General features: G+C 37.6%; 1 protein-coding gene across 1 annotated transcript; it reads right to left on the reverse strand.

Moving 5' to 3' along the window:
- Window positions 1-3094: 3094 nt before the first annotated feature.
- Window positions 3095-20655, reverse strand: FBXO40 (F-box protein 40). Its single transcript, XM_053456819.1, has 4 exons — window positions 20568-20655; window positions 17430-17502; window positions 15162-17018; window positions 3095-3573 (listed from the first exon to the last, which is right to left on the reverse strand). The coding sequence occupies exons 2-4, from the start codon at window positions 17430-17432 to the stop codon at window positions 3379-3381; spliced, it is 2055 nt and encodes a 684-aa protein (XP_053312794.1). The 5' UTR covers window positions 17433-17502; window positions 20568-20655; the 3' UTR covers window positions 3095-3378.
- Window positions 20656-21681: the final 1026 nt, after the last annotated feature.

The following is a 21681-nucleotide window of genomic DNA, read 5'->3' on the forward strand; positions in this document are numbered from 1 at the left end:
TAAAGGGTGTGAAATAACCGCTGTAACTGTCTCTTTAATATCTTTTCCACCCCGAAATGTATTTCGATTCTGTTTCTGTGCTGATTCTCACTTTTTGAGAAGGCTCGTAATGCAAACGTTACGGTTTCCACTTTTTTTCCTCCCCATCTCCTCCTGTCTCACTGCCGTTTTCTATTTAAAGGTAAACTTAGTCTCTATCAAAAGACTAAAAAATTCTGTTAAGACCGACCTGAAGAGGCACAAGATTTACTTACGAGGCTTTGAATGTCGCCTGAGAGGCCTCGAGCACCGAGCGGAAACCGTCTCCAGAGACCTGGAGAGAGCCAGTAAGTGCCGCGGGTATTTATTTATTCAGGGGTAAGGGCGGCATGCAGGACCAAAAGAGTGTGGGGGGGTTGTTTTTATATATTTCCCCCCCCCCCCCCCCGATTGGCGTGAATAGTAAATAACGTCTATTCCTGCAAAGACAATCAGTGTCATCAGAGAGTCCGTCTGGGTGATTAAGACTGAGCCATTCTATTCCCCCCCCACAGGCAGTATGATAAGGAGTCGGGGGGTTTAGTAGATCGGGGGTCAGATAACAGAGCGGGAAATACAAATGGCTGATATGCAGCTGCCTGAAAACTTTATATTATGGGGTAAAAAGAAGCACCCCCCCTGGAGTTGGCTTTGATCCACGCTACCGCCGGAGGCTTCGGATTTGGGGAAGGGTCTCCACTTAACTCTTTTCTTCTGTTTCAGACCTGGCTCTGGAAGCTCTTAAGCAGGGGGGTGACTGTTCTGGAAAGGACCTGGTGGACCCGGCACCGTGGAGTCCTAGCGGCTCCGGCCACGAGGCTTTCCACCGACTCGACTCCTGGCTGGCTGCGGACGACCTCGAAGAAGATCTGCGGAGAAGCCTCGTACGGTGCGACCGGCTCCTGGATCCAAACGTGGGTTTAACTCTCCGAGCGGAACCGGTAACTCCTGATCGCGCTGCGTCTGCCCGGAGCTCGGCGGCAATAACCCCGGCGGGACGGACCGTGGGCTCCTCATAGGAAACATTTTAACATTATTTTATTACCGGATATTATATCTATCGCCCTATCAATGGTGTTTCAGGGGGGCCACAATCCAAAGGGCCAATAACAAAGCGTCCTGATCTCTGCGTTGTCGCTGAGGGGAGTTTAATATCTACGTGTGTATAATATTTATATATATTATATAGTGTATGAAATCTGCTCTCCCGCAGTGTGACTCCCCCATAACAAAACCTCGCCAGCAAGACGGCGGACCAGGAAAGGACCCTCCATCCACAAGAACGGGGAGCGTCGCGCAGGCTGGGGTGTTCCGGTGCCGGGCTCAGATTGATGTAAGCATGAGATGCCCGAAAAACCCTCTGCATGCAGGAGTATTTTGAATTTTTGTGTTTTTGTTTTTTTCCTTTCCCATCTAGTGTGGGTTGTTTAAATTCTCTTACTGTGTTGGCCGCTACCACTTCTGCTGGGAGGCTGTTCCATTTCGAGAAGATTTGCATTTCTTAACGTTTTTTAAACCTTTTTCTGGTTTTGTTCCAAGGGTCTCATGGAAATGGTGAATCGGCAAATTAATCAGATGGAAATTGAGATTATTTCACGCAGCAGAACAATGACGCGGCTGAGGCGAGTCCGGAGAAGTGAGAGGAATAACACGGTGATTGTCTGACCCGGTGAGTCAGAGGACTTGTCCCCCACATCCACCACCTAGTTAGACACAGGGGCATTTCACAGCAATAACACACCTACCAGGTTTTGTCTGCTTCTTGCAGTGCATGTATTGCTGGAAGGAAGCTTCACTTAGAGGGTGGTAGATAAGTGGAGCAGTCTCCCAGCAGAAGTGGTAGAGAGTAATACAGTGAGGGTATTAAACATGCATGGGATAGACATACGGCTCCTTAATCTAAGACGAGACCAACAACTGATTAAGGTTTGACCCTTTGGTCGTCCGTTTCTCCTGCTGTAGTCGGGGGCCGGATGGGGCCGATCTGCTGGCAAATTCTGTTTCTGTTACCCCAGGTCCTGTCTTCACGCACAGAAATCGGCTGCTCCTGGATCTCAGAACATGGAGGCACTTCCACCAAAGTGCTTAAAGACCTCCTTTACCGGGAGCGGCCGCTGTTATTCCGCCCCGTACACATCCGGTTCCCTGACGCCTCCTGGACGAGCCGGTCCGGCCCACTGGGGGTGCAGCGACTTCTGCAGCGGGACTTTGTGAGGCTCTGCGGGGGCCGGATGTGACTTTTAGACACCTGGAAAGGGGGTTGCAGCGGCAGATCTGTGCCTCGGCCGCTGTATTTATATCGTCATTAAATATTCTCTTTTGCACTTGGTGTCCGGTTTTGATGTTGGGAATGTCGGGGTGTCTCGCGGGGGGCTGGGTAACGGCTGAGGGTGCTGGGTGGGAGCGGACTGCAGGAATCACTCTTTCGGTCTGTGTTGGGTAATCCTGCCCTCCGGTGATCTCAACCCAGGGCTTTGCAGCGTGGAGAGGGGCAGAACGTTCCGCTAATACCCCCGCTGGGCAGAAATGGGTTTAAGTCGCCTGCTTCGGCTTTATTCTAACAGGGAAAGCTTAGGAGAGATCAGGCGATGGTGCGGCCGAGACTCCCGGAACTGCCTGATAAGATAAGCGGGATGAAGGGCTGCTGAGATAAGGGGGGTCCCTGAATCCAACTGCCCCGAGACAGACCCTGCGCTCCCCACTCTCCGCATTATAATGCCGGGGGGTATAACTGGAGTATAAAGGCTACAGATAGCAAAAAATTGAATGGAAGTGTATAGGGCCAAATGTAACCGGGGTCCGCTCAGCCCCGAGGCTTTCTCCCACCCCACTCCTTAGCAGTTAAAGCCCCTGATCGAGAATCAGAACACTTCATTGGACCAAAAAGCAAAACCCTTTTATTGTCATAATTCTATAAGTTTTTTTTTTTTTTTTTTTTTTTTTGGTGCTCCGGGTAAGAATGCTTCACTGTCAGTAATACCACAGTCACATTCTATCAATTTTGAGAGTCGTTTGCCTCGTTTGCCCCGGACTCTCAGGGTAAATAGGGTAAATTATTCTATGCCACACAGTCTGACACCTTTAATATTCTCCTTGGATTTAATATCGGCGCATATTTAACAGCTGGAACCCCTGCTTAAACACAGGTGACTTCATTCAGAATACCTTTTACCCCCTGACAAGCCATGGATTCCATAAGGACGTTATTAGCGAGTCGCTGCGATTGGATCTTTGGAAAAATAATTTAAAAGCCTAACGCTGGAAGCATCTTAAAGACTTCAAAAGTCCCTCGGCGTTTACCCCGTTCTACCCGTATCCATAATTATTATTTCTTTAACCCTTTCACGCCACGTTTTACGGTCATAGCTTCTTTCGGAGGGAGAGTAAAGTTTCCTTGTTCTCCTTCTGCGTCTCGAATACGCTGGGAAGCTGGAATTTCTGTTTTTTAAGTTCCTTGGCGTTGAACGGACAAATCTTAAGGTGCTCGGACATAGAGGGGATGTCATCGAACTGCCAGCGATGGACGGGGGAGAATAAGCTGCTGAAACTCCACACCTGGAAATCAAACCAAAATATGGTCAATTCACACAATTTTATACCCCATGTGACCAAATAAAATCCGGGGATTAGAGCGGTATATCACTAACTATCCATTATATATCACTAACTATCCATCATATATCACTAACTATCCATTATATATCACTAACTCTCCATCATACATCACTAACTATCCATCATACATCACTATCCATCATACATCACTAACTATCCATTATATATCACTAACTATCCATTATATATCACTAACTATCCATCATATATCACTAACTATCCATTATATATCACTAACTCTCCATCATACATCACTAACTATCCATCATACATCACTAACTATCCATCATACATCACTAACTATCCATCATACATCACTAACTATCCATTATACATCACTAACTATCCATTATACATCACTAACTATCCATTATACATCACTAACTATCCATCATATATCACTAACTATCCATCATATATCACTAACTATCCATTATATCACTAACTATCCATTATATCACTAACTATCCATCATACATCACTAACTATCCATTATATATCACTAACTATCCATTATACATCACTAACTATCCATTATATATCACTAACTATCCATCATATATCACTAACTATCCATCATATATCACTAACTATCCATTATATATCACTAACTATCCATTATACATCACTAACTATCCATCATACATCACTAACTATCCATTATACATCACTAACTATCCATCATACATCACTAACTATCCATTATATATCACTAACTATCCATCATATATCACTAACTATCCATCATACATCACTAACTATCCATCATATATCACTAACTATCCATTATACATCACTAACTATCCATCATATATCACTAACTATCCATCATATATCACTAACTATCCATTATATCACTAACTATCCATTATATATCACTAACTATCCATTATATATCACTAACTATCCATCATACATCACTAACTATCCATTATATATCACTAACTATCCATTATACATCACTAACTATCCATTATATATCACTAACTATCCATCATATATCACTAACTATCCATCATATATCACTAACTATCCATTATATATCACTAACTATCCATTATATCACTAACTATCCATCATACATCACTAACTATCCATCATATATCACTAACTATCCATTATATATCACTAACTATCCATCATACATCACTAACTATCCATTATACATCACTAACTATCCATCATATATCACTAACTATCCATCATACATCACTAACTATCCATTATATCACTAACTATCCATCATACATCACTAACTATCCATTATATATCACTAACTATCCATTATACATCACTAACTATCCATTATATATCACTAACTATCCATCATATATCACTAACTATCCATCATACATCACTAACTATCCATCATACATCACTAACTATCCATTATATATCACTAACTATCCATTATATCACTAACTATCCATCATACATCACTAACTATCCATTATATATCACTAACTATCCATTATACATCACTAACTATCCATTATATATCACTAACTATCCATCATATATCACTAACTATCCATCATATATCACTAACTATCCATCATACATCACTAACTATCCATTATATATCACTAACTATCCATCATACATCACTAACTATCCATTATATATCACTAACTATCCATTATACATCACTAACTATCCATTATATCACTAACTATCCATCATATATCACTAACTATCCATCATATATCACTAACTATCCATCATACATCACTAACTATCCATTATATCACTAACTATCCATCATATATCACTAACTATCCATCATATATCACTAACTATCCATCATACATCACTAACTATCCATTATATCACTAACTATCCATCATATATCACTAACTATCCATCATACATCACTAACTATCCATCATATATCACTAACTATCCATCATACATCACTAACTATCCATCATATATCACTAACTATCCAGCATATATCACTAACTATCCATTATATATCACTAACTATCCATCATACATCACTAACTATCCATCATATATCACTAACTATCCATTATACATCACTAACTATCCATCATACATCACTAACTATCCATTATATATCACTAACTATCCATCATATATCACTAACTATCCATTATATCACTAACTATCCATTATATATCACTAACTATCCATTATATCACTAACCATCCATCATATATCACTAACTATCCATTATATATCACTAACTATCCATCATATATCACTAACTATCCATTATATATCACTAACTATCCATCATACATCACTAACTATCCATCATACATCACTAACTATCCATCATACATCACTATCCATCATACATCACTAACTATCCATTATACATCACTAACTATCCATCATACATCACTAACTATCCATCATACATCACTAACTATCCATTATACATCACTAACTATCCATTATACATCACTAACTATCCATTATATATCACTAACTATCCATTATACATCACTAACTATCCATTATATATCACTAACTATCCATCATATATCACTAACTATCCATCATATATCACTAACTATCCATTATATATCACTAACTATCCATTATACATCACTAACTATCCATTATATATCACTAACTATCCATCATATATCACTAACTATCCATTATATCACTAACTATCCATTATATATCACTAACTATCCATTATATCACTAACTATCCATCATACATCACTAACTATCCATTATATATCACTAACTATCCATTATACATCACTAACTATCCATTATACATCACTAACTATCCATTATATATCACTAACTATCCATCATATATCACTAACTATCCATCATATATCACTAACTATCCATTATATATCACTAACTATCCATTATATCACTAACTATCCATCATACATCACTAACTATCCATCATATATCACTAACTATCCATTATATATCACTAACTATCCATCATACATCACTAACTATCCATTATACATCACTAACTATCCATCATATATCACTAACTATCCATCATATATCACTAACTATCCATTATATATCACTAACTATCCATCATACATCACTAACTATCCATCATATATCACTAACTATCCATTATACATCACTAACTATCCATCATATATCACTAACTATCCATCATACATCACTAACTATCCATTATATATCACTAACTATCCATCATATATCACTAACTATCCATTATATCACTAACTATCCATTATATATCACTAACTATCCATTATATCACTAACCATCCATCATATATCACTAACTATCCATTATATATCACTAACTATCCATCATATATCACTAACTATCCATTATATATCACTAACTATCCATCATACATCACTAACTATCCATCATACATCACTAACTATCCATCATACATCACTATCCATCATACATCACTAACTATCCATTATACATCACTAACTATCCATCATACATCACTAACTATCCATCATACATCACTAACTATCCATTATACATCACTAACTATCCATTATACATCACTAACTATCCATCATACATCACTAACTATCCATCATATATCACTAACTATCCATCATATATCACTAACTATCCATTATATCACTAACTATCCATTATATCACTAACTATCCATCATACATCACTAACTATCCATTATATATCACTAACTATCCATTATACATCACTAACTATCCATTATATATCACTAACTATCCATCATATATCACTAACTATCCATCATATATCACTAACTATCCATTATATATCACTAACTATCCATTATACATCACTAACTATCCATCATACATCACTAACTATCCATTATACATCACTAACTATCCATCATACATCACTAACTATCCATTATATATCACTAACTATCCATCATATATCACTAACTATCCATCATACATCACTAACTATCCATCATATATCACTAACTATCCATTATACATCACTAACTATCCATCATATATCACTAACTATCCATCATATATCACTAACTATCCATTATATCACTAACTATCCATTATATATCACTAACTATCCATTATATATCACTAACTATCCATCATACATCACTAACTATCCATTATATATCACTAACTATCCATTATACATCACTAACTATCCATTATATATCACTAACTATCCATCATATATCACTAACTATCCATCATATATCACTAACTATCCATTATATATCACTAACTATCCATTATATCACTAACTATCCATCATACATCACTAACTATCCATCATATATCACTAACTATCCATTATATATCACTAACTATCCATCATACATCACTAACTATCCATTATACATCACTAACTATCCATCATATATCACTAACTATCCATCATACATCACTAACTATCCATTATATCACTAACTATCCATCATACATCACTAACTATCCATTATATATCACTAACTATCCATTATACATCACTAACTATCCATTATATATCACTAACTATCCATCATATATCACTAACTATCCATCATATATCACTAACTATCCATTATATATCACTAACTATCCATTATACATCACTAACTATCCATTATATATCACTAACTATCCATCATATATCACTAACTATCCATTATATCACTAACTATCCATTATATATCACTAACTATCCATTATATCACTAACTATCCATCATACATCACTAACTATCCATTATATATCACTAACTATCCATTATACATCACTAACTATCCATTATATATCACTAACTATCCATCATATATCACTAACTATCCATCATATATCACTAACTATCCATCATACATCACTAACTATCCATCATACATCACTAACTATCCATTATATATCACTAACTATCCATTATATCACTAACTATCCATCATACATCACTAACTATCCATTAGATATCACTAACTATCCATTATACATCACTAACTATCCATTATATATCACTAACTATCCATTATATATCACTAACTATCCATCATATATCACTAACTATCCATCATACATCACTAACTATCCATCATACATCACTAACTATCCATCATACATCACTAACTATCCATTATACATCACTAACTATCCATTATACATCACTAACTATCCATCATATCACTAACTATCCATCATACATCACTAACTATCCATTATATATCACTAACTATCCATTATACATCACTAACTATCCATTAGATATCACTAACTATCCATCATATATCACTAACTATCCATCATATATCACTAACTATCCATCATATCACTAACTATCCATCATACATCACTAACTATCCATTATATATCACTAACTATCCATTATACATCACTAACTATCCATTATATATCACTAACTATCCATCATATATCACTAACTATCCATCATATATCACTAACTATCCATCATACATCACTAACTATCCATTATATCACTAACTATCCATCATATATCACTAACTATCCATCATATATCACTAACTATCCATCATACATCACTAACTATCCATCATACATCACTATCCATCATACATCACTAACTATCCATCATATATCACTAACTATCCATCATACATCACTAACTATCCATCATACATCACTAACTATCCATCATACATCACTAACTATCCATTATACATCACTAACTATCCATCATACATCACTAACTATCCATCATACATCACTAACTATCCATTATACATCACTAACTATCCATTATACATCACTAACTATCCATTATACATCACTAACTATCCATCATACATCACTAACTATCCATCATATATCACTAACTATCCATCATATATCACTAACTATCAATTATATCACTAACTATCCATTATATCACTAACTATCCATCATACATCACTAACTATCCATTATATATCACTAACTATCCATTATACATCACTAACTATCCATTATATATCACTAACTATCCATTATACATCACTAACTATCCATCATACATCACTAACTATCCATTATACATCACTAACTATCCATCATACATCACTAACTATCCATTATATATCACTAACTATCCATCATATATCACTAACTATCCATCATACATCACTAACTATCCATCATATATCACTAACTATCCATTATACATCACTAACTATCCATCATATATCACTAACTATCCATCATATATCACTAACTATCCATTATATCACTAACTATCCATTATATATCACTAACTATCCATTATATATCACTAACTATCCATCATACATCACTAACTATCCATTATATATCACTAACTATCCATTATACATCACTAACTATCCATTATATATCACTAACTATCCATCATATATCACTAACTATCCATCATATATCACTAACTATCCATTATATATCACTAACTATCCATTATATCACTAACTATCCATCATACATCACTAACTATCCATCATATATCACTAACTATCCATTATATATCACTAACTATCCATCATACATCACTAACTATCCATTATACATCACTAACTATCCATCATATATCACTAACTATCCATCATACATCACTAACTATCCATTATATCACTAACTATCCATCATACATCACTAACTATCCATTATATATCACTAACTATCCATTATACATCACTAACTATCCATTATATATCACTAACTATCCATCATATATCACTAACTATCCATCATACATCACTAACTATCCATCATACATCACTAACTATCCATTATATATCACTAACTATCCATTATATCACTAACTATCCATCATACATCACTAACTATCCATTAGATATCACTAACTATCCATTATACATCACTAACTATCCATTATATATCACTAACTATCCATTATATATCACTAACTATCCATCATATATCACTAACTATCCATCATACATCACTAACTATCCATCATACATCACTAACTATCCATCATACATCACTAACTATCCATTATACATCACTAACTATCCATTATACATCACTAACTATCCATCATATCACTAACTATCCATCATACATCACTAACTATCCATTATATATCACTAACTATCCATTATACATCACTAACTATCCATTATATATCACTAACTATCCATCATATATCACTAACTATCCATTATACATCACTAACTATCCATCATACATCACTAACTATCCATCATACATCACTAACTATCCATTATACATCACTAACTATCCATTATACATCACTAACTATCCATCATATCACTAACTATCCATCATACATCACTAACTATCCATTATATATCACTAACTATCCATTATACATCACTAACTATCCATTATATATCACTAACTATCCATCATATATCACTAACTATCCATTATACATCACTAACTATCCATCATACATCACTAACTATCCATCATACATCACTAACTATCCATTATACATCACTAACTATCCATTATACATCACTAACTATCCATCATATCACTAACTATCCATCATACATCACTAACTATCCATTATATATCACTAACTATCCATCATACATCACTAACTATCCATTATACATCACTAACTATCCATTATATATCACTAACTATCCATCATATATCACTAACTATCCATCATACATCACTAACTATCCATTATATCACTAACTATCCATCATATATCACTAACTATCCATCATATATCACTAACTATCCATCATACATCACTAACTATCCATCATACATCACTATCCATCATACATCACTAACTATCCATCATATATCACTAACTATCCATCATACATCACTAACTATCCATCATATATCACTAACTATCCATCATATATCACTAACTATCCATTATACATCACTAACTATCCATCATATCACTAACTATCCATCATACATCACTAACTATCCATTATATATCACTAACTATCCATCATATATCACTAACTATCCATTATACATCACTAACTATCCATCATACATCACTAACTATCCATTATATATCACTAACTATCCATCATATATCACTAACTATCCATTATATCACTAACTATCCATTATATATCACTAACTATCCATTATATCACTAACCATCCATCATATATCACTAACTATCCATTATATATCACTAACTATCCATCATATATCACTAACTATCCATTATATATCACTAACTATCCATCATACATCACTAACTATCCATCATACATCACTAACTATCCATCATACATCACTATCCATCATACATCACTAACTATCCATTATACATCACTAACTATCCATCATACATCACTAACTATCCATCATACATCACTATCCATCATACATCACTAACTATCCATTATACATCACTAACTATCCATCATACATCACTAACTATCCATCATACATCACTATCCATCATACATCACTAACTATCCATCATATATCACTAACTATCCATCATATATCACTAACTATCCATTATATCACTAACTATCCATTATATATCACCAACTATCCATCATATATCACTAACTATCCATCATACATCACTAACTATCCATCATACATCACTAATTATCCATTATATCACTAACTATCCATCATATATCACTAACTATCCATCATATATCACTAACTATCCATTATACATCACTAACTATCCATCATACATCACTAACTATCCATTATACATCACTAACTATCCATCATACATCACTAACTATCCATCATACATCACTAACTATCCATCATACATCACTAACTATCCATCATATATCACTAACTATCCATCATACATCACTCACTATCCATTATATATCACTAACTATCCATTATATATCACTAACTATCCATTATATATCACTAACTATCCATCATATATCACTAACTATCCATCATATATCACTAACTATCCATTATACATCACTAACTATCCATCATACATCACTAACTATCCATTATATATCACTAACTATCCATCATACATCACTAATTATCCATTATATATTACTAACTATCCATCATACATCACTAACTATCCATCATATATCACTAACTATCCATTATATATCACTAACTATCCATCATATATCACTAACTATCCATTATATCACTAACTATCCATTATATATCACTAACTATCCATTATATCACTAATTATCCATCATATATCACTAACTATCCATTATATATCACTAACTATCCATTATACATCACTAACTATCCATCATACATCACTAACTATCCATTATATATCACTAACTATCCATTATATATCACTAACTATCCATTATACATCACTAACTATCCATTATACATCACTAACTATCCATCATACATCACTATCCATCATACATCACTAACTATCCATTATATATCACTAACTATCCATTATATCACTAACTATCCATTATATATCACTAACTATCCATTATACATCACTAACTATCCATTATACATCACTAACTATCCATCATATCACTAACTATCCATTATATATCACTAACTATCCATCATATATCACTAACTATCCATCATACATCACTAACTATCCATTATATATCACTAACTATCCATTATATCACTAACTATCCATTATATATCACTAACTATCCATTATATATCACTAACTATCCATCATACATCACTAACTATCCATCATATATCACTAACTATCCATTAGATATCACTAACTATCCATTATATCACTAACTATCCATCATACATCACTAACTATCCATTATATATCACTAACTATCCATTATATCACTAACTATCCATCATACATCACTAACTATCCATTAGATATCACTAACTATCCATTATATCACTAACTATCCATCATATATCACTAACTATCCATCATACATCACTAACTATCCATTATATATCACTAACTATCCATTATATCACTAACTATCCATCATACATCACTAACTATCCATTAGATATCACTAACTATCCATTATATCACTAACTATCCATTATACATCACTAACTATCCATTATATCACTAACTATCCATCATACATCACTAACTATCCATTATATATCACTAACTATCCATCATACATCACTATCCATCATACATCACTAACTATCCATCATATATCACTAACTATCCATCATATATCACTAACTATCCATCATACATCACTAACTATCCATCATATATCACTAACTATCCATTATATCACTAACTATCCATCATACATCACTAACTATCCATTATACATCACTAACTATCCATTATACATCACTAACTATCCATTATATCACTAACTATCCATTATATATCACTAACTATCCATTATATCACTAACCATCCATCATATATCACTAACTATCCATCATACATCACTAACTATCCATTATATATCACTAACTATCCATCATACATCACTAACTATCCATCATACATCACTAACTATCCATTATACATCACTAACTATCCATCATACATCACTAACTATCCATCATACATCACTAACTATCCATCATATATCACTAACTATCCATTATACATCACTAACTATCCATTATATATCACTAACTATCCATTACATATTATGTATCACTAACTCAGACTTTCTCCGCTTTCATTGACTTAAAGGTTCCAGAAATTAATTATTTAAACTTATTATTCAAACCCTCCCCCAAAAAACTATTTTTTGGTAAATGTATTTTTTTGCTCTTTGAAATGCCCCCCTGATCCCCCACTTAAGCCTAAAAGGCAAGTATATAGAAAAACTGTTTCCTTTACCGACTGATTGTGCTCCAAATGACCTAAAATACCATTTATTTCATAAAATTCATTATGAATTCCTATATTTTTTTTTTATTTAGTTGAAAATCACCCTTTAATAGTAAACTGAATGCAAGAAAAGTTACAAATGAAATTTACATGAAGCACAAAACTATCCGTTGATTTAAATTTTAAATTTCCGACCCTTTCAGGCTTGAATAAAATAAGGAAGGCGTTCTATCTACTGGAATGCGTTTAATGTCAAGACTGGGTCCACGAATGACTTGGCTTGCCTTGGTCTACAAGGTCGGCGAGGGTCTCGCTTGTATTAGATGACTTTGATGCCCCCCCAAAAAGTTCTTAAATTGTAGGGGAGAGGTTTCCTTTAATGAAGGGCATCGGGTAAGTAAGGGGGGGGTTCCTAATTTGATAATAAAGTGACTTTATGTCCTATGTAGGAGGATCCAGTCAGGGAGGCAGAGATAAACCTTGGAGACCCCAAAACATTGGTAACCATAAACATGAAATGGAATGAGGGCAATCTGGATGAGATCTGGATCGAGATGAGGTGTGGATTGCATTGATTGGCAGCTTTTGAGTTCCCACCAGATCTGAATTGATTGACTTGGGAAAAGGGAGGTCTTCCTATGGAGGCCATCGGAGGTCGAGGCTGCCCAACTAAGTCCGTCCATATTCCTTACGAACGTTCGAAATGTCTTCAAATGCCTGGGGTTCATAGACGCGTAGAACTGGACAACTCTCCCGTACTCTACAATAAACATGGCTGGTACACGGTGATGACAAGGGTTGGAGAATGGGAATGTTCCCCCCCCGTTTAAGTCACCCACTCACCTTTCTCCTAGCTCTCCACGATGTCCCACCATGCGAATAGGTCTTCTTTTCCCAGTATAAATGAACCATCCCCCTCTCCTGTAGTAACGTGGCACAGATGTCTCTCAACAAGACAGATACTTGGGAGAGCTGATACAGACTGAAACTGTCCAGGAATCCCGCAATGTGTTGAAGGACCTCCAGTGGAAGAGCTGTCAAGGAATCCTTGCTCTTCCCCCGATGACTTCTCGAAAGGTTTGGCCTCACGCCTTCATATAACGAACTGGCCACTTGTGGCTTCAGGGCAAAGGTCTTAAGGTCTTTGCTGTAGATAACTTGAGACTTTTGCATTTCGGGTTGGAACCTGTTTTGTACAAAAGTGCAACCCAAGTAAGCAAGTGGGCAACGCTGTTGGAACCAGCCATCGAGGCACGACTGGATGTCCGCGTGGGCATTCTTAAAATGGAATGGAAACTCATCCCGTCTGAAGAAAAGGTTGCAGGAGAATGTGAAGCTGGAGTTGTTCTTGTTGTGTCTTCTGGTTACACACTCGCTCTCTATGTCCAGGTGAAGTCCTAACGTTCCTTCACCAAGAACATCGGCTAAAACCGTCTTGTTTGAGAAGGCGTCCATGCCAAAATCATAAGTCTGTGTCCCAACGTCAATAAGGAGCCCATCGAGAGCCTTGGTCTCAGAGATGCTATGTCCCCTCAGCTCTTTCTCCAGGGCACCAAGCAAGGTGGTGTAGACCGTATCTGACAGAGGCAAGTCTTTCTGATCTACTCCTAGGTCAGAGGTATCTACTAATTTCTGGGCCTTCTCTACTTTACTGCGGTCATCCCCGAGCTTGGCTCTTCTACCGCAGTAGCTCACCGGCACTTTGAAGGTGTGCACCGTCTTCACCACCTGCGCCTCCAACTTGCCGTAAACAAAGTCCTTCTCTCTGGGCGTGCAGGCTGCCATCTGGCCGAATCGGATCAGCATGCTGCCATGATGGACCAGGTACATATTGTAGCTTCCGCAATCCACTTCCGATTTCAGCCTTTCCAGCACTCCCTCCTGCCACGGGGCAAAACCAGTTTTCTCCAAATCTAGAACACTCTGCTTTTGGTCTTGCGATTTATTTTTCACGTCGTCGGGGGTCGCGTCTTTGCTCGCGTTTTGGTTTTTTGGATCGTTTTGACCAGCGTTGGACTCCAAATACTTGGCTGTTGACTTTTCCTTACTAAACATGCGTTCCCAGTCGGAGAATTTGGACGTGTCCACGTCGGCTTTGCTTCTTGCCAAAGCCTCGCGTTCGTATTGACTGAGCCCAGCTTTTTCACTCACCATACCGTGGGGGTCGTTCAGATCCGTTCCCCCCACAGCGCCAACTTCTTCCATGTCTTCATCAGCTTGTCGAAGGCTTATGGTATTTCTGGGGTCTTCTGAAAGCTCTGGGAAAAGTTCCGCCATTTTGAGCGATCCGAAGAGGGCGCTCTGATCCCTGAGGGCGAGGGCCACGTCCAGACTCTCCTCCTCCTTCCTGTCCTTCATCAGGTTTTCAAAAAGCTTCCCTTCCCTGTCGATAACCGGCCAGCGATTCCAGTCCATGGAGCAGCAGACCACGCTAGCCGGGCAGACCTTCAGGTGCTTCGCCAGCTTGAAGCGACTCATAGAGAAGGGGCATCCGAAAACCGAGTTGAGGCAGGGAACCCACTCGAGGGGGCACAATAGACGGTGCTCTTCCTCTTTGCACATGTGGAAGGTGGCGTCGCAGTGCAACCGGCACGTAGTCATCGGGCAGGAGATGCCGGTGTTTACAGGCGCTTGGCAGCGTTTGTTGAAGCATTTCTCGCAGTGTCTGTGCTCTCCTGCCGGGGGTCTCTGCGTCCGTCCCTGAATAAAATATCATGAAAAAAATAATAAAAAAAAATATATATGTCTATATTTTTTTTAACCAAAACAACGAAAATATTGCATTTATGTTAAAGCTGGTGATATAACCGGCAACTGTCACCATCACTACTTTTTGCATCGCTAAATTTGTGCGTGTAAAAATAGCTGCCAACTGTCCTGAGGTTCCAGGGATATCCAGATGGGAGGAGGAGGCTGGACTTTGTCACAGAAGATATATTAAAACAAACATGGTGAGCCCGTGGCCCAAAGTACGTCCCATGTTATGTATTGGGATATGAAGTCTACTCTTTACCCCTGCGTGTGAAAGTAGAGTCGCGTGTTGCGCCGGTTAAATGATTTCCATTCATGGCTTAAATGTTAGAAGTTTTATAAAAAAAAATCCGGTCTCACCATGACCGTGATGGCGGGTTATCCCCGAGACGACGTTCCAGAGACAGGGAAACGGCCGGGGGGATTACTTTGCCTGGTCAGGGATAAAGAGGAAAAAATGTTTTAGAATTTTTTGATAGTCTTGGCACAAATAAACTTTTCTATTAGAGCTAAAAATATAAGAAAGAGGGAAAGAGACGGAAAGAGGGATGGAGCGGCAGAGAGAGAGAGAGAGAAAAAAAGGGAACGGAGGAGAGAAGAATAAAGAGGGAGGGAGGGAAAGGAAGAGAGAATGATAGGGGGAAGAGAGGGGAAAGGAGGAGAGAAGAATAGTAAGGGAGAGAGAGAGAGAAAGGAGGAGAGAATGATAAAGGAGGAGAGAATGATAAAGGAGGAGAGAATGATAGAGGGGAAGAGAGGGACAGAAGGAGAGAAGAATAGAAGAGAGAAGAATAGAGGAGGAAAGAGGGAAAGCAGGAGAGAAGGATAGAGAGGGAAATGTTTCTGCAAGGGGGATATCACAAAAGGGTCTAAAGGTTCTATTATAGACATTAGATTCTTCTCTCCTTCTTCTTTCCTTCTTCTCTCCTTCTTTCCCCTCTATCATTTTCTTACATGACCAAATTCCTAAATATAAGGCGGTGGGTCGGCCACTTACAGATCTCTGGTCAGACGTCACCTAGAGTAGTGGGTACAGTTCTGGGGAACCCATCTGCAGAAGGATATTGACAGTCTGGAGACAGTTTGAAGGAGGCGACTAAAATTGGGAATGTTTCAATATGTCCGACTTGGGGGAGAGAAGAGAGATGAGGGAGACACTTACATCCATAAAGGGGTTAATAAAGGACGGGAGGGAATTTATTCCAAAGGAGGAGAAAAATTACAACAAGAGGCCGGAATCCAACACTAGAGAGTCAGAGACTGAGATGGGACGGAAGGGAGTTTTACTTTACTGAGAGTGTGGTAGATAAGCAGAACAGCCTCCCAGCAGAAGTGGTAAGGTCTGTTACAGTGAGGGTATTAAACATGCATGGGATAGACATACGGCTCCTGAATCTAAGACGAGACCAACGACTGATTAAGGTTTGAGTCGTTACAGCAGGAGAAACGGGTGACTAGACGGGGGCCGGATGGGGCCGATCTGCCGGCGGGTTCTGGGTTCTTATTGGCTGGATATTATCTGCTCCGTTTAACCTCCAGGTCTCTCCAAACCTCACAAGGTCGCAGTCAGTTTCTGGGATCACCTTTCATCTCTGAAGGGCGCAGACAGAGGCAGGAAGTAACTCCAGACTAAGCCGATAATATATATATTTATATTTTACATAAATATCCCTTTCTACATAAAAGCTGAGGCCGGCACGGATTCCGGGGTTTCTGTCCCTTTAACCAACTTCTCTATTTTTTGCGACACGACAAACGTCGATCAGAAGAGCGGATCCTCCGCGTTTATTTCAGCCGGGGCTTTTATTTTCACTCTGCAGGTCACATGATCGCCTTGCATTTAGTTCAATTCAATTTAGTTTAATTCAACAACAAAAAACCCCCATACAGATCATTTATTTCATCTTTTTGCCCAATTTCCCATTTTCACGCTCAGTATCGCACAGATCCAGTACTTGGGTGTGAGCGATAGCGCATGTATGGATCAAACAGTGCGCTGTCACTTTAATTCAAGTTCGTTTAATTCAAGTTACTAATTGGCTGGAATTTTCTTACCTTTACTAACGAATTTTGTATAGATCAAACAATTTGTTAGTAAAATAGATTTTTTTCATGAAATTTTATATAATTTGATATTTTTATATATTAAAGGCTGATGTTTAGCAAAAGAGGGAGATTGACGTGGAATTTATGGAATTTAAACTATTTAAAGCAAAATACCCGGGTAACCTTTAACCCTTAGGGGAGTCCAGCAGATATTTCTAGGAACAAATCGTAACCGGTGATTGACAGCTCAGTCTGTACCTTTAAATTGGAGAAACTCTGAGGATGATAGAAATATTGGAGCAAGAGAGCGGAATCTGACACCAGAGCGTCAGAGACTGAGATGGAATGGAAGGAAGTTTTACTTTACTGAGAGGGTGGTAGATAATTGGAGCAGCCTCCCAGCAGAGATGGTAGAGGGTAAAAAAGTGAGGGTATTAAACATGCATGGGACAGACATACGGCTCCTGAATCTAAGACGAGACCAACAACTGATTAAGGTTTGAGAGAAACGGGGGGCCGGATGGGGCCGATCTGCCAGGGGTTCTGAGTTTCTGTGATACATTTGGGGTGATTAATTTAAATTTAATGAAATATTTGCTCACTGGCAAAATTAAAGTGTATTATTTTAGCGATTGCGTCTGTTTTACCGCATTCAAAAAAAAAGAAATAGAAAAAAACATACAAATTTTAATTTATCAGAATTTGATTACGGTTATTATTCCAAATCCTCAAAATCCAAAGGGAGTAAAATAAGACAAATTTTATTAAAAATAATTAACTGGCAAAATAGGGACGATTATTATTTAAACACAAAAAAAACCCCATAAGGCCTTAAAAATTCCATTTAAATGACCCGGAATTCTTTATCTTATTTGAATTTGTCTGTGAAAAAGGACGATTCACCCCCAAAGATATAAAAGTATCAATCCAAAGTTACATTTTTATGTCAAATAATTGCAGAAATTAACCCTTTTCATTAATCCATTAATGCCAATTTCTACTTTACTCTATAAAAAGTAAATTAACCCTTTCAATTATTATAATTGAGCAGTAAAGGAATTGTCGCTGATTTATTATATTCAAATAAGATTTATGTAAATTCTAAAACATAAATGCGTTCTTCCGTTATATATTACATCGTGATGCATTGTATCATTGAGATGATATAAAAATTGCTTTTTTAATAATAATGTTACATAAAAAACATCTGGGGAAAAAAGTAAACGTATCATTTTTCCTGTACGTTTTTGAATTTTAGATTTTGAATTTATTTGAATTTTTATATTTTATTTCAAATCCCCTGGAAATCAGTATTTTGGGAATCAGCGGCTACGGGGAACCTGGAGAAGTTACTGCTCTTTTTTGTTTGCGCGGATCGGTAACGTGACGCCCCCCCCGGTAACCCCCTTTTTGTTGCGGCATAAAGCACTCTCGGGGTTACGAACTCCTTACCTTAAATCCCGTAAACCGTAACTTCATCCCGGAATTGGGAGCCCCGGTCTGCGGCCCGTGAGCCGTGCGATACCTCGGAGGGTCTAGGACACGGGAGGGGAGTCACGCGGCGTGTTTGCAGGGTTAAAAATAACTCTCTGGGCACGGTGTCAAACTTAGCTCGTTTTACACGTGTGCGGCAGGCTCGGATTAATCAGCAAAAACGGGCCGGACTGATCCAGTCTGTCACTTTAGAACAGCGAACAGCCTCCCGGCAGAGGTGGTAGAGGCTCATAAAGCGAGGGGATTTATTTCAGAAATTTTTTTTTAGCAGCGGCGGCACCGAAAAGGATCTTAAACAATGCGGGACCGGCCCGGAGCCTCCAACGGCCGCTATATTCCAATCCTAATTATACCGGGTGTTCCGCGTGGATCGGCCGGAGAATACCCAGCTAAAAAAATAAATACATTTTTTGTCACTATTTGGGGGAATTAAACGAACGCCATGGAGACTGCGACCCCCGTCAGCCCTGGCCCCTGTCTCCTCGTACAGATTCAGAATAGTTTAGAAACGGCCCTTCCGGACGGCACCGCGCCGTTAGGGCCCTTTCTAAAGTATTTTGAAGAGGAACGTCTCGGGGTCGCGTTACAACACACAACCCCGCGGCGAAACCGAGGCTGCCGGAGGGGTGAGAGGTAAGCAGGGGCAGGAGAGAGGAGGTAGGTAGGTGTGTGTATGAATGTATGCATGTTTGTACACGAGCATGTATTTGTAAGTGAGGCGAGATGGAGTGCATTAGTGAGTATGTGTAAGTGTGTGTGTTTACATATGTGTGCTAGAGTGTATGTTGGAAAGGGTGGGGGGCAAAGAAAGCAAACACGTTTTTGGGGACAGGGATGGCACAGACAAGCTGTTTGGGACAAAGATGGCACCGATAAGCTGTTTGGGGCAAAGATGGCACACGCTGCTTGGTGAAGATGGGGGCCCCTGGGGCAATTTGTGCATCATGACCCTGTGGTTTCTAGTTGCACCCCTGTGTGTATTATATAGTAGACATATACTATTTATATATATACTTACTTCACAGTGAGGTTATAATCACCCGGGGGCTGCTTCCTTAGCGTGGTGAATCTT

This window comes from Spea bombifrons, chromosome 2 (assembly GCF_027358695.1).
Source record: "Spea bombifrons isolate aSpeBom1 chromosome 2, aSpeBom1.2.pri, whole genome shotgun sequence".
NCBI lineage: Eukaryota > Metazoa > Chordata > Amphibia > Anura > Pelobatidae > Spea > Spea bombifrons.